Source organism: Kwoniella bestiolae, chromosome 1 (genome assembly GCF_000512585.2).
Source record: "Kwoniella bestiolae CBS 10118 chromosome 1, complete sequence".
NCBI lineage: Eukaryota > Fungi > Basidiomycota > Tremellomycetes > Tremellales > Cryptococcaceae > Kwoniella > Kwoniella bestiolae.
In genome coordinates this window covers 5,739,125-5,751,986 of record NC_089241.1, presented here as the reverse complement: position 1 = coordinate 5,751,986, position 12,862 = coordinate 5,739,125, and the positions used below count along the sequence as shown (strand labels likewise).

At 46.7% G+C, this 12,862-nt stretch overlaps 6 protein-coding genes across 6 annotated transcripts; all 6 read left to right on the top strand.

Moving 5' to 3' along the window:
• Positions 1-470: 470 nt before the first annotated feature.
• I302_102158 (uncharacterized protein) lies at positions 471-1,733 on the top strand (the record flags this gene model as incomplete). Its single annotated transcript, XM_019187537.1, has 9 exons — positions 471-503; positions 589-729; positions 812-832; positions 906-942; positions 1,017-1,090; positions 1,254-1,364; positions 1,424-1,587; positions 1,642-1,659; positions 1,703-1,733. 9 exons carry the CDS (start codon positions 471-473, stop codon positions 1,731-1,733), a joined length of 630 nt encoding a protein of 209 aa, XP_019050415.1.
• A 1,182-nt stretch (positions 1,734-2,915) lies between these two features.
• On the top strand, positions 2,916-3,509 carry I302_102157 (uncharacterized protein; the record flags this gene model as incomplete). The annotated part of the gene is made up of 2 exons (XM_019187536.1): positions 2,916-2,943; positions 3,088-3,509. 2 exons carry the CDS (start codon positions 2,916-2,918, stop codon positions 3,507-3,509), a joined length of 450 nt encoding a protein of 149 aa, XP_019050414.1.
• A 944-nt stretch (positions 3,510-4,453) lies between these two features.
• I302_102156 (uncharacterized protein) lies at positions 4,454-6,008 on the top strand (the record flags this gene model as incomplete). The annotated part of the gene is made up of 11 exons (XM_065869428.1): positions 4,454-4,486; positions 4,566-4,602; positions 4,664-4,734; positions 4,795-4,806; positions 4,864-4,989; positions 5,050-5,213; positions 5,274-5,291; positions 5,360-5,456; positions 5,519-5,558; positions 5,612-5,844; positions 5,907-6,008. The coding sequence occupies 11 exons, from the start codon at positions 4,454-4,456 to the stop codon at positions 6,006-6,008; spliced, it is 933 nt and encodes a 310-aa protein (XP_065725500.1).
• A 341-nt stretch (positions 6,009-6,349) lies between these two features.
• On the top strand, positions 6,350-7,987 carry I302_102155 (uncharacterized protein; the record flags this gene model as incomplete). Its single annotated transcript, XM_019187534.2, has 10 exons — positions 6,350-6,376; positions 6,445-6,481; positions 6,555-6,634; positions 6,706-6,897; positions 6,976-7,139; positions 7,221-7,238; positions 7,306-7,402; positions 7,478-7,517; positions 7,567-7,781; positions 7,835-7,987. The coding sequence occupies 10 exons, from the start codon at positions 6,350-6,352 to the stop codon at positions 7,985-7,987; spliced, it is 1,023 nt and encodes a 340-aa protein (XP_019050412.2).
• A 529-nt stretch (positions 7,988-8,516) lies between these two features.
• Positions 8,517-9,991, top strand: I302_102154 (uncharacterized protein; the record flags this gene model as incomplete). The annotated part of the gene is made up of 9 exons (XM_065869427.1): positions 8,517-8,574; positions 8,631-8,710; positions 8,813-9,010; positions 9,083-9,134; positions 9,195-9,264; positions 9,396-9,492; positions 9,542-9,581; positions 9,652-9,812; positions 9,869-9,991. The coding sequence occupies 9 exons, from the start codon at positions 8,517-8,519 to the stop codon at positions 9,989-9,991; spliced, it is 879 nt and encodes a 292-aa protein (XP_065725499.1).
• Positions 9,992-10,432: 441 nt separating this feature from the next.
• Positions 10,433-12,428, top strand: I302_102153 (uncharacterized protein; the record flags this gene model as incomplete). The annotated part of the gene is made up of 9 exons (XM_065869426.1): positions 10,433-10,580; positions 10,649-10,849; positions 10,927-11,283; positions 11,368-11,433; positions 11,500-11,870; positions 11,933-12,004; positions 12,077-12,151; positions 12,214-12,300; positions 12,369-12,428. The coding sequence occupies 9 exons, from the start codon at positions 10,433-10,435 to the stop codon at positions 12,426-12,428; spliced, it is 1,437 nt and encodes a 478-aa protein (XP_065725498.1).
• Positions 12,429-12,862: the final 434 nt, after the last annotated feature.

Genomic DNA, 12,862 nt, shown 5'->3' with positions numbered 1-12,862 from the left:
GAAGATTGAAGAAAATTCGGTGGATCTTACACTTGATACATACGATAGTGATTAGGGTATCTTGAGAGTGGGGTGGTAAAGTGGGGTAGGGTGGGGTAAAGGCGGACCATACTTTGTTGGCGTTGGTGAAGGTGTGATTGGATGAAGAGCAGAGAAAACTCAGTATATGTCTGGTTTCGATTATAGGTAGAATAATTGCATGTGCCTGAAACTCAGTTGTGCGTCCCGTTAATCTGGTGAATAATCTAGTGATGCTGCGCTGATTGGGCTGATGGATTGATTGATGGATTGGGATACGAGGCAGGTATCATCAATAAACACGACCTCCAAGTAAACAACTTGTTTACGCGTAAACAAAATAATAAAACTGGGATATCAAAGTTGGGATGATGTTTGTTTCTCTGTTATTCTTACTCATTCTCCGTTCAACTACCTATCTTTCAACTCCGATTAGACAGCATTCATCGATCATGCCGCCTCAAAGAACGAGCCAAAGGCTACAAGTGAGTGTTTTCGTATTCAACAATCGAGTCGTTCGACTTTCATGTCATAGTCATGTCTACCTATTAATAGTGTTACTTGACTTAGGCAAAAAATCAAGAGCTCGCCAATAGAGACGTCGAGAGCCAACAGTCCGAACCCCAGAAGCAGAGAAGGACAAGGCCTAAGAAGCGTCCGAAGGATTGGACATCAAAAGGAATATTGACGAAGGGAGGTAAGCAAAAATTGGTGAGTGATACCATACCATCAGCCTTCGTCCTTAAGTGGAAAGGAGAATTGCGCTTACACCGAGAATAAACATCACCACCAGGCTCGATTGAAGGGGTTCGAGGTGGGTCCCATCCTTATCTAGCCTAAGCCTTTCTTGCGTGTCCACTCTGCTGATCTTCCCTCTTGATTGATAGGTATATGCCTTCCAAGGCAATCACGAGAAACCATTGCGTACGTCCCCGCCAAGTTGATCCAGACCCCGACTGGCGATATCCATGCGCTGACATTTGGTGGCGCTCTTCCAGCCAGATATCCAGCTCCGCCGGCTCAAGAGTCCTCGCTCCCCACCCATGAATGTTACATCGAGGTCAAACCTGGGGTACGTCATAGCACCTTATGTTCCTCCCGATCCAGAGTCACACGGAACCTAAATTTTGCTTCTGAGGACGATACCCTTCGGTATTGTTGTCGATCCCACACCGATCCTTTTCAAACTATACAAGAATAATGACTACAGATGTGCAATTTTTCTGGATGGTCAGATTGTCAAGAATATAATGCTGCTCAGAGACGAGCCTGGATTTATCTATGACTGCGCCTTCAAGATTATAGACGGTGTCCCGTGTGAAGCTCCGCTTGCATTCTTTCCTACGGTAAGTGATGCCTGGGTGTGTTATTCTCTAAGAATGATTGACACTGATAGGACTGCCAGTCAAGTACAGAGAATCCCGCAACCGACCATCCTGGCACAAAGAAGATGAACGGCCAAAGTAAACTTGAAGTTCGCATTTATCGAGGCACCTGCACACCCAATGGGGAGAACAAATATCAATTCAAAGATCCCAAGCCTGCAATAGTGAACAGAGAAGAGGATACGTGAGTATGGCAGCACAATGAAGATTACCAATCATACTGACTTTAAGCATACAGTCAAGCTTTAGCAGCAGCGTGAGTTCCTCCTTTTATCGATACAGGTCAACTATGCTTGTAGGTCTGATCTCGCCGACTGTTCTTCCATGTAGCACCGGTGTTTTTGAGCCGTACAAAGGCCCATTGACATCTTACAGCTGGAAAGGAAGTGAACGCGTGTTTTGGACTATTATCACGGTGAATGACGATCGTCTGAGAAAGTTGTGAATGCTGACAGTACTCAAATCCACGGGCCATTCGGACACACCCCGGACTCGGACAAAATGGCATTTTTCTGCCTTTCTGCCCATTTCGTCATGCATTCACCTTGATGTGATGCATTACAACCTCATCAAGGGTGTGCAGAATCTCGATGAGAATTGAGCTATACAACTTTCAAGTCTCACAATGCATACACACACATATAGATGGCAATCCCCTTACAGTGCCTTCCTTGTAATTTTGACCGCCTTCTGGAGCATATTATGTAAGATCAGGGCTGATGCTCGGCTACCAAGGGGTAGTTGGCATACTGGTGAGTCCATGGCTACCATCTCATGTCTTTGGATCAGCTCTAAACGGGTTTGAGTGAGATGGGGGCCTAAAATCGCTTAAAATCACCCTGAAATCGCCCCTCATTTTCAGATACAGCATAAACCAGTCGTAAAATGCCTGCTCCAAGACCTGGTGACGTAGAGAGATCGATGAAAACCTACTTCATGGAAAGAAGAGGCAAGATACTTGGGAGACTGGGGCTGTGAAGGCTGTGATTGACAGGAATTCTGAAAATCGTCTACTTATCTGGTTCATTCAGTCATGAATATTGCAAAACATTTACAAAGGCCATCAAACTTCTGGTAGTATGCGGCAAGATAGTAATCAAGCTGACTACAAGCCAGAGCTGAGTTCGGCGCAGTGAAGATGGAACAACAAGCGATCATATTGACAGACCAAACTCTTAGAAAAAGAAGCAGCAGTACACACGGTCCTGAAGCAACATCATGATCATCTTTCATCAATATGAGAGGCTGAGATGTCTTGCAGGGGGGTATTCTTCTAATGACAGCTACCACAGCCCAATCATTTACATCAATTGTGTGTGATCAAGACAATTCAAGTGGGCAGGGTCAAATTGAGAGCGCCAAGAAGGAATGGTGGTGGGCGGTGCCGTCTTGCCTTCTTCTCCCCTGAAATTGAGCTTGCATGCATATCACGGTACGATCGACAACCTCACCAATTGGATCGGATGTAGCATGCATGTAACCTGAGATACTAGTGATAATACATGCTCAAACATGACGAGGAAGCATGTCCGAGCGCCCCGTGTGTCCGAGTGCCACATTCATCTGAGTACTGTAGTACCTCACACACGATCAACTGGTGGAATTAGGCTTGAAAGGTATGTTACAGTATTTGAAGACTGGTGATTCTCCATAGGTTTGGACTGACTATTAGGTTATCTGCCAGTCGCCAACAATGACAACCCTGATCCTCCTCATTTAAACTTCGATCAAGATACTGATGGACCTACCCATTACAACGAGTCCGCCAAACCTCCATCTCCAACAATCTCCCACGACGAGTATACTTTTGGAGCTGCGTCAGAAAGCCACAATGAGGATCCTCCTCCATACGATGTTACCTTTGGGGATAATGTTGATCCTATGACTTCGGAAGTTATGATGGGGTTGAGATCAAGAGGAATAAGTATGGACTTGGGTGAGGAGACCCAACCGACTGCCATTCCTGTCATTCTCCCTGCACATGCTTCGGCAGCCCCTGCTGCGCCTTTTGTACCTGTCTTAGCACCACAAGAAGCGACCCCTCCCGGAGAGAATGCTGAGGATAGCATGGGCATTGGGAAGATTGTAGAAGTGATTGAGAAATGAGGTAAAAGGATAAAGAATTTGGACAAGATACAACAAAGCTGGTTAGACGCAGGAAAGGAGCTCGAAAAGGAAAGGGCAGCTTTAAGCAGTGTTGTACGAAATTTGAGAGAATACAGGGAAGTTGAGATTGCCAATGAGAGTGCTCACGGATCTGTCAACGGTTGAAATCGGTAAGTACGTATAATCTGAATGATCTTGAAACGCAGCATATTCACAGATTACTGTGCAGAAACTTGGAAATTCCGTTAAAACGTTCCGCAGGAAGATGGGTACAGGTCAAGATGGTGCTTTCCCCTTTCCCCCTTCTTCGTATAAATCGGTCCACATCCTAATTACCCACAACCACAATTTTTTGCCTATAAATGACTTATACTATATTCTTGGATTCACCCAGATCAGCGACTAAATACTGTCGATACTTTGATATCAGATACATATCTTTATGCGACATGGATACATTCTTCCTACTTTTGGTGACTTGCTCATACATAGGACGAGCAGGGACAGATTGCATCTCTATATACACATGAAAGAAACATTCAGAGCACATGAACTTCGCATGGGGATGAATATACCTTCTGGCTATTTGATGGGTATGTCACAAGCACATACTGCACCTTTACTCAATGCGCCTGACCTGGAGGTCAAGAAGTCTACCAGAGCTGAGCTAGAATTTTGAGGCTGCAAGTCATGGGGATCCGCAGTCTGTTGTCTTGAACTGACAGCATGAAGTGCATTATCGCTGACGATAGTGTACATATAGCGTATGCGCACGGTGGAGCAAGGTACCATCAGATGTTGATATACTGAAGTAGTGCCACCCTACATCGTCTACAACATACTATGATTGACTTTACTTTCCTTTCCTTGTCTTCCTCTTCTTCTTTGTCCCAGCTTGTATCGATATCATCTACAAGACTCACACCATACTGAAGATCTGCAACATGCTATCTCACGGTGCCAGAGCCGGTTTCGAGGTGGGTTGAGCTGGATCTCTCCTTGCAAGACCGATACCCATTTGCGCTGACGTTATCGACTGATCTCGCCGTCGAATAGTGTTTTATCGAATCTCAAGAAGGGAAAAATCCGCTAGGTAAGTCTCTCCAAGCGATCATCCTCTAGCTACTGTCTGACGCAACCTTGGTCACACACAGTCGAGTATCAGACGAGGAATTTGAAGGGATCGTTCCCATCTTCTGAATGTTATGTCGAGGTCATACCTGGTGTGAGGAAAAGATTCAGGCAAGCCTACGGTGAATATAGACTAACCTCGAAACCTTCCTAGCCTTTCGCAATCGTTACTGAAAAGCTGGAATCCCTCCCATATCCTGATAACGATTGGAAATGCCGATAGTTTGTTGATGGTCAACTCATCGCCGAATATGCTCTCATGAGGAACGTCGGATCAAACATCGTTGATGAGATTTATGAGGAGGAAGACGATCAGCTCTATAGTAGGAAATTGAAATTCCTCCCCGCAGTAAGTACTTTCTCTGCGTGACCATCAGAAGTGAAGGTCCAACTGACGGGACTGGGATAGACCACTACCGACAAACCTGAGGAGATCAAAGCTGGTACCAAAGTCTTCAATAGAGTCGGGACTATCGAGGTCATGATTCACCGGGGAATTTACAGAGAAATTAGTACAGATTTGTATCAGTCCCCTGAGATTGAGGATTGCACGATGGACGAGAAGGAAAAGAAGTGAGTCTACTCTCTTAAATATACAGAAGTTGTATGTGCTGATCATGGTCCCTCATCCAGAATGGCCTTCACAGTTGGGTAGGTACCTTCTTTTCGAAAAAAGAGAATGTCAGGTATTTGTTCGTCGGCTGATACTGAGGTTATAGGACAAGCGAGAGAGAGCCCGTTGAAGATGTCGAAGCGCCCTCATACGACTTCATCCCAAGGAAGAAAGGGGATAAGTTCTACAAATTCGTCTTCAAGGTGAGAGGTTTGCCCCGAGCTCCTACCATAGAAGGTGACCCCCCGTCAACCTGTTGTTGCAGTACCGAGTGCATACTGAGTTGGTCAAACTCGGATTGAAAGGTATGTCCTTCCATCGTCTCCCTAGTCGCACTGACACCTCCATCGCACTTCAGACGATCCTGAGCCACAAGCCAAGGACACATCACTCGTACCTGCCAATACTACCATGATGACGGAAGGTCGTAATACCGCGAATCAACTTCCTGAAGAAGTCATGGTAAAGGTCGAAGAAGATCCCGATGAAGTGATTGACCAGGAGCAAACGGTTCATCAAGAGAGCGAAGTTATCCAAGAGGAAGATGATCTGACCAAGGACCAATTGAAAAGGCGACTGCAGTACCTTGAAGTGAGTTGATCCAGCAACGTAGCAATTGAGCCTTCCCTAACGGTCTCCGACCATGTGTTAAGGCTACTTTGGCCAAGTCAAATGCTGAGAATAAGAGACTTCGAGGAACCCGTCCCAAGGAAGAAGATGTGGTTGATCTTACGGGGATAGATGATATGGAATGACTCAGGTAAACACTCTAGTGTTATGAGTTACGGTATGTAGTGTGCATTGTAGAGTGTCGTACTGTGGACATCATATATCGTAAAGTGCTGTGCATAGGAATGCGAATTAACAAGAGCAATTCAGTCAATCGTTTTTGGGATGCGCTTGGACCGCTTCAATTGAGTAAGGATACGATAGACCAACGCCATACTCGAACGTGACTACTGCTCTCAACTGTAATTTGATCGATATTCCACTCTGGTTTTCTTAGTTTCTTCTTCCTTCAACTGAGTTCTCGTTCTGCAGATACGATCAGCTAATATACTCAGCTTGTTGTTTCCCCTCCGAAATTGGCTCTACGATGTTTTCCTCCACTGGTTCTCTTGAGGTCAGTCAGCCTGCTCTTTCCTTCGAATTCAGCAACAATCGGTTGATCGAGATTGTCCAATTATTTAGGCTTGGATCGAGGAGAAATCCTCTCAAAAGCGCCTGAGTGAGTGGGTCTCTTCTTATACTGTAGAATATTCGGCGGAGGTTCTGAGGGTAACATTCGATGTGGGCACTAGATGAGCATTGCGTAGAGTACAAACCGGCACAGAGAGGAACACCTCCCACCACGATTTGTTTCTTGGAAACTTCCACCGAGGTAAGATTGCCTCGTGTTCCCGGAATCATACTTCACTGGCAGCCTAAGTTATCGGTGTTGACATACTATAGCCATTCGTGATTCGCCTCAAGAGATCAAAATACCTCTTTCCTGGAGATGATATCAAGGCTGTTTGTGAGATTGATGGTAAGGATATTGGATTTTCCATTTGGAGAGCCGACAGGATGGAATACGATTGGGAAGCTGTGTGGGAAAGACGAGATGGTCAGCTTTATGAGTCGTCTTTGAAGTTTGATGCTTTGGTAAGCTGCCTTTTGGAGGCAGTTACGACGGCCTCTCTTAAGTGGGAGGTAGAAGTTGATAAGTGCCTACTTCCATAGGCTACTACCACAGATCCATCCAAGGTCGATATTGCCGTTGAAGATCTGCAAAGGATTGGCACCATTGTCATCACTCTCACCCAGGGGACTACGAAGGGGTCGAGAAGACAACCAGAGATTGAGGTCTTCACCAGGGTGAAAGGCAAGGTAATGGAGAATGGAGGGTGTGTGGTGTCCTTTGTATACCACGATCTGTTCCAGAGGGAGGACTATACCAGTCAGCTAATTATAGAATATCTCAATAGCTTTATCACTTCCGTGACGTTAGTACCATACATCGCCCCTTAAAGGTATACGGAAGTGTGGCTGCTGTTAACGCTCGGGCTGTAGGACTGCTAAGAGCATCAAGAGGAAAGAGTGGCCGCCTGTCTTCTACGATTTTACACCTGAAGGTAATGGAATGCCATACCATCGTTTCGTATTCAATGTAAGTGGACGACACATACCCGTGTTATTCATCTCCTGTTTAAGCTATGTCCACTTACTGATAAAATTTGGTTAGTATCGACCTCGACGAGTACTTGAATTTATAGGGAAATTTGGTGGGTCCTTCGTTGACGTGTCAGCAAATGCTGATTCATTCGCAAGCAGAGGGCGACGAGGCCAGTATTGACTTTAGTCAACGTTTCTATCCTTCTCCGCTGGCTAGCGATGCATCGTCTTCGTCCTCGGCCTACCCACCCAGTCTTGGGGACGCAGTCCATGGTGAGATTTGGTCAAAATCCGAGAGCCAGCCATGCTCAAGCCCCAGAACAAGCGAGGTGAGTCGAGGAAGTAGTGATAGTACCATGAGCGGAGCTTCTGGGGTGAGTGTCTCCGACCTTGATGATTGATCAGGCTGATCCCATGCTTCGACCAGATTGAGGTCGATATCCATCACAAAGCAACTCAAGCGTTGTCTCGACGATCTTCTAGATTACTTCAGATGGAACCGACTTTGGAAAAGAAAGAAACTTGCGTGTACTCACTTCGTCCAGGCAGGAAACGATCTTACCAGGACGAAGATGATTAGCAGCTCTCTTGTAGAGAGGCTATCTTGTAGGATATCGATCGATGAGTTTGAGCTCGAGGGGAATCTAGTCGTGTCGAGGTTGATATTTTTTCTATGATCTGTAGTTCTTGTCTTGTGATCAATGGATGAGATGGAGTATACAGTGTATCTTTGACGATGATGATAGTGATGATGGTGAGATTGATGCGGGAAGGACCCCTTGTGTGTATGTAATTTTAGTGTGATTTGTTATGCTTTTCCATCAAAAGTAGTAATCACAGCCCAACCTCGTGGTGATGGTGTATCCATCTATTACTCACTGTACCAGATGAAACCATCATCCATCATTCCTCATCTTTTCTTATTGTTCTCTTATCTTCCCATTCGACATCGACGTGACCCTCCTTCTTTCCACCATACAGATATAACACAACCCCCAGATGATATCTCAGACTCGACCTGCTTATACCTTCAGGGTCAGTCCACTCGTATTCGAAACGTATAGTCATAGTACTTGGTGATCCTTACAATGTTGATCAACTTGCTCACAATGCAGCTTGGGGTGTTACAGGCTAGTATCGAGAACACGGACACGGGGTTGCCATTTCGTAAGTTGTCTTTGCTTGTTGAATGGTGGATTTGCCACTCACTCTCGGTTCCATAGGTGAACATGGGTATCATCATCTAAGTAAAGAAGATGGTACGAAGTCTTCTTTCTGCTACCTTGAAGTCCAGAAGGGGGCCGTAAGTCTGCTCTTCTCCCTCTTTTTGATTTGATGTGCCGAAGCATCTCCGGCGTGTCAGATCATGAATGCTGACTTCCACCTCTCACAATTTTTTCCCTAGCCGTTCGCAATCACCATCGAGATGTCCCCGACCTTCACCAGATCCCGTTCCGACGACTGGCGAGCAGCATGCTTCATCGACGGGCACAGACTGAGCGGTAGTTATTGGAATCCAGACGCGAGGGAACACAGGGTTGATTCGATGTTGATGAAGAAAGGAGAGGACTTTGTGAAATGTAAGATGAGGTTTGGTCCAATTGTGAGTTGAGATCCATCATTCGGCACTAGCCGTAAGGATGACTCAGCCGTAATCTGAGTGACTGTGTTGCAGGAGAATATCGCTGGAGGAAGGTCGATCACGGGTGGGGAAGAGGAAGAAGATAGTAACCATGTAGGCAGGATTGATCTCGTCCTTTCAAGAGGGTTGTAGATACCCCTGGGAGACGCTACTGCAGATAGGTCTGAGCAAGTTGAGACTGTTGCTAAGCTGCTGGAAGGGGATGGGAAAGAAGAGTAAGTAAATGCGGGTACGGCGAATTGAGGTGACGATCATGTTTCTATATTCACAGTTCGACACGATCGATCTAGTGGGTGATGAGATGTCCTGGGCAGGTCGTGCGTATCACTGATAGATATACTCGCAGTGCAAGCGATCCGGTCACCAGCCAACGAAAGATAACCAGACCGATGATGTTTGCCGAGAAGGCTGATGAGCCTTGTTTCTATTCCTTCCACTTCATTGTGAGTTCGCTCCAGAACGAGTAAGGCTGGCAGCTTACGTTTGAAATAGCTTCAAACACGAGAGACACTGGTAGAGTATGGATTGATACGTACGTCGTTCCGCTTCCCCAATGAATCAGTGATCTCACGATAGTCTGCTCTGCGACGTATTTATACCAGCCGATCGCATCCCTGCTCCACCATCAGATCCAGTATACCCTCTGCCAGATCTGTCCAGCCGGAGAAAGAGAAGAAGAGACGCGGAGGATGTGGATAGCGAGGAGGAGGGTGACATCTTGCACCAGCTGGACATATTGAAAGCGAGATTGAAGCGTAGTGAGGTGAGTCGCTGCTAGCCGAAGTAAGTCTGCCGGTCTACTGACACTGGGTCGTTTAGGATATGAACAAACGATTGATCGCTCAGAACAGGAAGCTGAGACATGAAGTAGCGGAGACGAACCACAAGATGAACATATTGAAGTCGTTGAGAGAAAGAGATGATACGAGAACTGTTGTTTAAAGTACGCACCAAGCAGTGTTGAAGATGAATTCATGTAAAGGTCGATTAATTATACCCCATGCTGGGATCATCCCCGTCTTGGCGCTTAAGCCCTCTCTCCGCCCTGAGATTCTGTTTTGATTTATCCTGAAAACTTACTAAATACGACCACTGTACTGACTACAGGCATTCCTTTGCTCCAAGCCGTCCTTCTCATCCATCCTAACGCTTTAAAGCTTCGGTGCCTCATTTGTATCAAGGAGCGCACCACGAGACTTGCATACAAAATGCTTTTGGCTTTTCAGGTCAATGTGTGTTTACGGTAACACCTGCAAGGGCTTACAATCATGTCAACTAACAAATGTATGTTCTGTTTCTTGAATTTTTTCTATTCGGTGCGCTTCACTTCTTGAACAAATACAGACATCGTACTCATTTGCTCCGAATGGGTGACATCAGACTATGGGCGCAGCTCTCACCACTCCTGTGAAAACTCCTTATATCTCGAACGCAAATATCACCTTTCGAAGTCAAGGATCAACAAATTTCGTAGGGGGTTTACCAGGGTATACAGTGTTGGACAATGTGTGGTATAACGACCGAACGTTCTGTGAGTCATCCTCTTGTGCTCAGAAACCCCAGTCCAACGCTGATCTGGATAATGGATGATGGCTCCAGATATGATCGGCGGTGGATCTGGTGCGGACCTACCTCCAACAGAGCGAGTGATTACTGCCGCCCCGGCCTACCCCCTGACAGGAGAAGTGGAGATACATGATGGCGTGAGTCATCTGGTGACCATTCCAGGGGGATCTAATGGGCCAAAGCCCTCTGAAGTCGGAGGGGATCTCGAGGTGGTACAGATGTCAGGGACGACCTGTAAGTCTTTGTTTGCTGCGGATGGCGAAAACCAAAAGACTGCGGATGTCGATAAGCTTACGCTTACCTTGTAATAGTATTTCTGAACGACGGTTGGCCAGGCTCATGGTCTGGTTACTTCATGTATTATCACTTCGCCTCCGAAATCATCCTCGGATCTATAAGCGTGCTATCTTCCATTACATCGCCTATACCCTCGGAATACAAGAAACCATGGAACGTATATAAAGGTCTCGGAAGAAGACTGAACTTGCATGACTCAAACTCGGACTCGAGGGGGCAAGATCAGGATCAGGTATCATGGAAATCTGGTGGGCTGGCGGAACCGGGGATCATACCGAGTAGGATAGTGGTAGCTTGGGAATGGCATTGGGAAGATGGGAGGAAAGATGGGTTGAGTAGGGCCGTAGCGGAAGGGATGGTGGGGAAAGAGGGTGAGTCGGATAAACCCTCAGGTTTCATACTGTAACTCAGCAAGATGGGCAATCAAGATGCTAACACTCTTTCATTGGCAATAGGTATTATCGACCCACAGGGATGGAGGGACCTGACAAGTGCGAAGCAGTGGGTATACTTCGAACGAAGTGAGTCTAGTCAAATCGGCCTTCTTCCCCTGTTTACCTTTCTGACCATATTCACCTTCGCCGCAGTATTGATAGCGGACAGGGATACCTCACACCGTAATAATCCCCTGGGCAGGAAATGGTACAAGATGGCTCTGGACGCCTACAAACTCGTCCCATCCCCTCAATCTCTTTCGCCCATGAGAGAGCACTTCTTAAGTCATTATAACATCCCTATCGTAAAACGACGTTCTCCCGGCTTAAGTATAGATAGGAAAAAGGTCAAAGCGGTATATGTGGACAGACAAGGGAGTGATAGGAAATTCGAAGACAGTGTTCATCAAGATTTGCTGAGCGCCTTGAGGGGTATAGAGAAGAGTGGGAAGGCGGTCATAATAGATGCGAAGTTGGAGGAGCTGAGTCGAAGGGATCAGTTTGCGTTGTTTGCAGATGCGGATGTAAGTGCACTCTCTTGCAAAGCCTCCCCTGTCACGGACTGACATGCTGTGGATGCCAATAGATCATATTCGGTGTTCATGGGAATGGACTCACCCATGAGATGTGGATGCCGACAGGTGGGATTGTGATAGAGGTGAGCGCTTACATTTTATGCTTCCCGTATCATTTCCACTTGAATCGTACTGAACATTCGTGCGATGAACAGTGCTTTCCCCCTCAGACGTTCGCCTACGATTATGCACCCATAAGTGACGTTCTGGGTCATCAGCATATAATATGGGCGAGTATTATAGCCATGCGTTAGATGTGAATCCGATACTGACGCCTCATCTGATCTTATAGCGGGAAAACCAGACCATGCCTTCAGATCAGTGGGAACCTGAAAACGGAGGTGAAGGGTCAAGGCTGCATGACGGTTCGAGATTCCCTGTAAGCTTGTCCTGCTATTCGCTCAGCCCACGACAAGAATTGCTCACGTCAGGTCTGTCGTATTGCAGCTCAACGTAGATGTCTTCGTGTCCTGGCTCCAGCAGAGGATAGATGGAATGCTAGAATGATCGGCTTGGGGACGACGGACACACAGGACACTGTTGTCGCTCCGCCTGAAAGCTGGTCCGCGGTTTCAGCGGCGGTTGTACTCCGACTAGATGCAAACAGTATGTTATCTAATACTAAGGCTCAACGCGACACTGAAACACCGGCGATTGAGCGGTCTGAGCGAATTACTGGACCAGTCGGTCCCGGGATCTTCTGGACGATTGGGATAGACGAGGGATGGGCCGAGCTACCGAGCTTCAAGTCAGCTACTCCACCTTCGTCTGAAGCTAAGAAAGGATATCATTTCCGCTCGGATGCAAGGTCCGGTTGAGCCATATCTGAGACGGAAACTCTCGTAGCCCAGTCAAATCCTTCCGAGGATCTTTCGAGACGCAGTCCGCTCCGACAAGGGCTGTGCCCCATGTTGAAGGGAAGGTGTCCCGGGCTAGGGTCA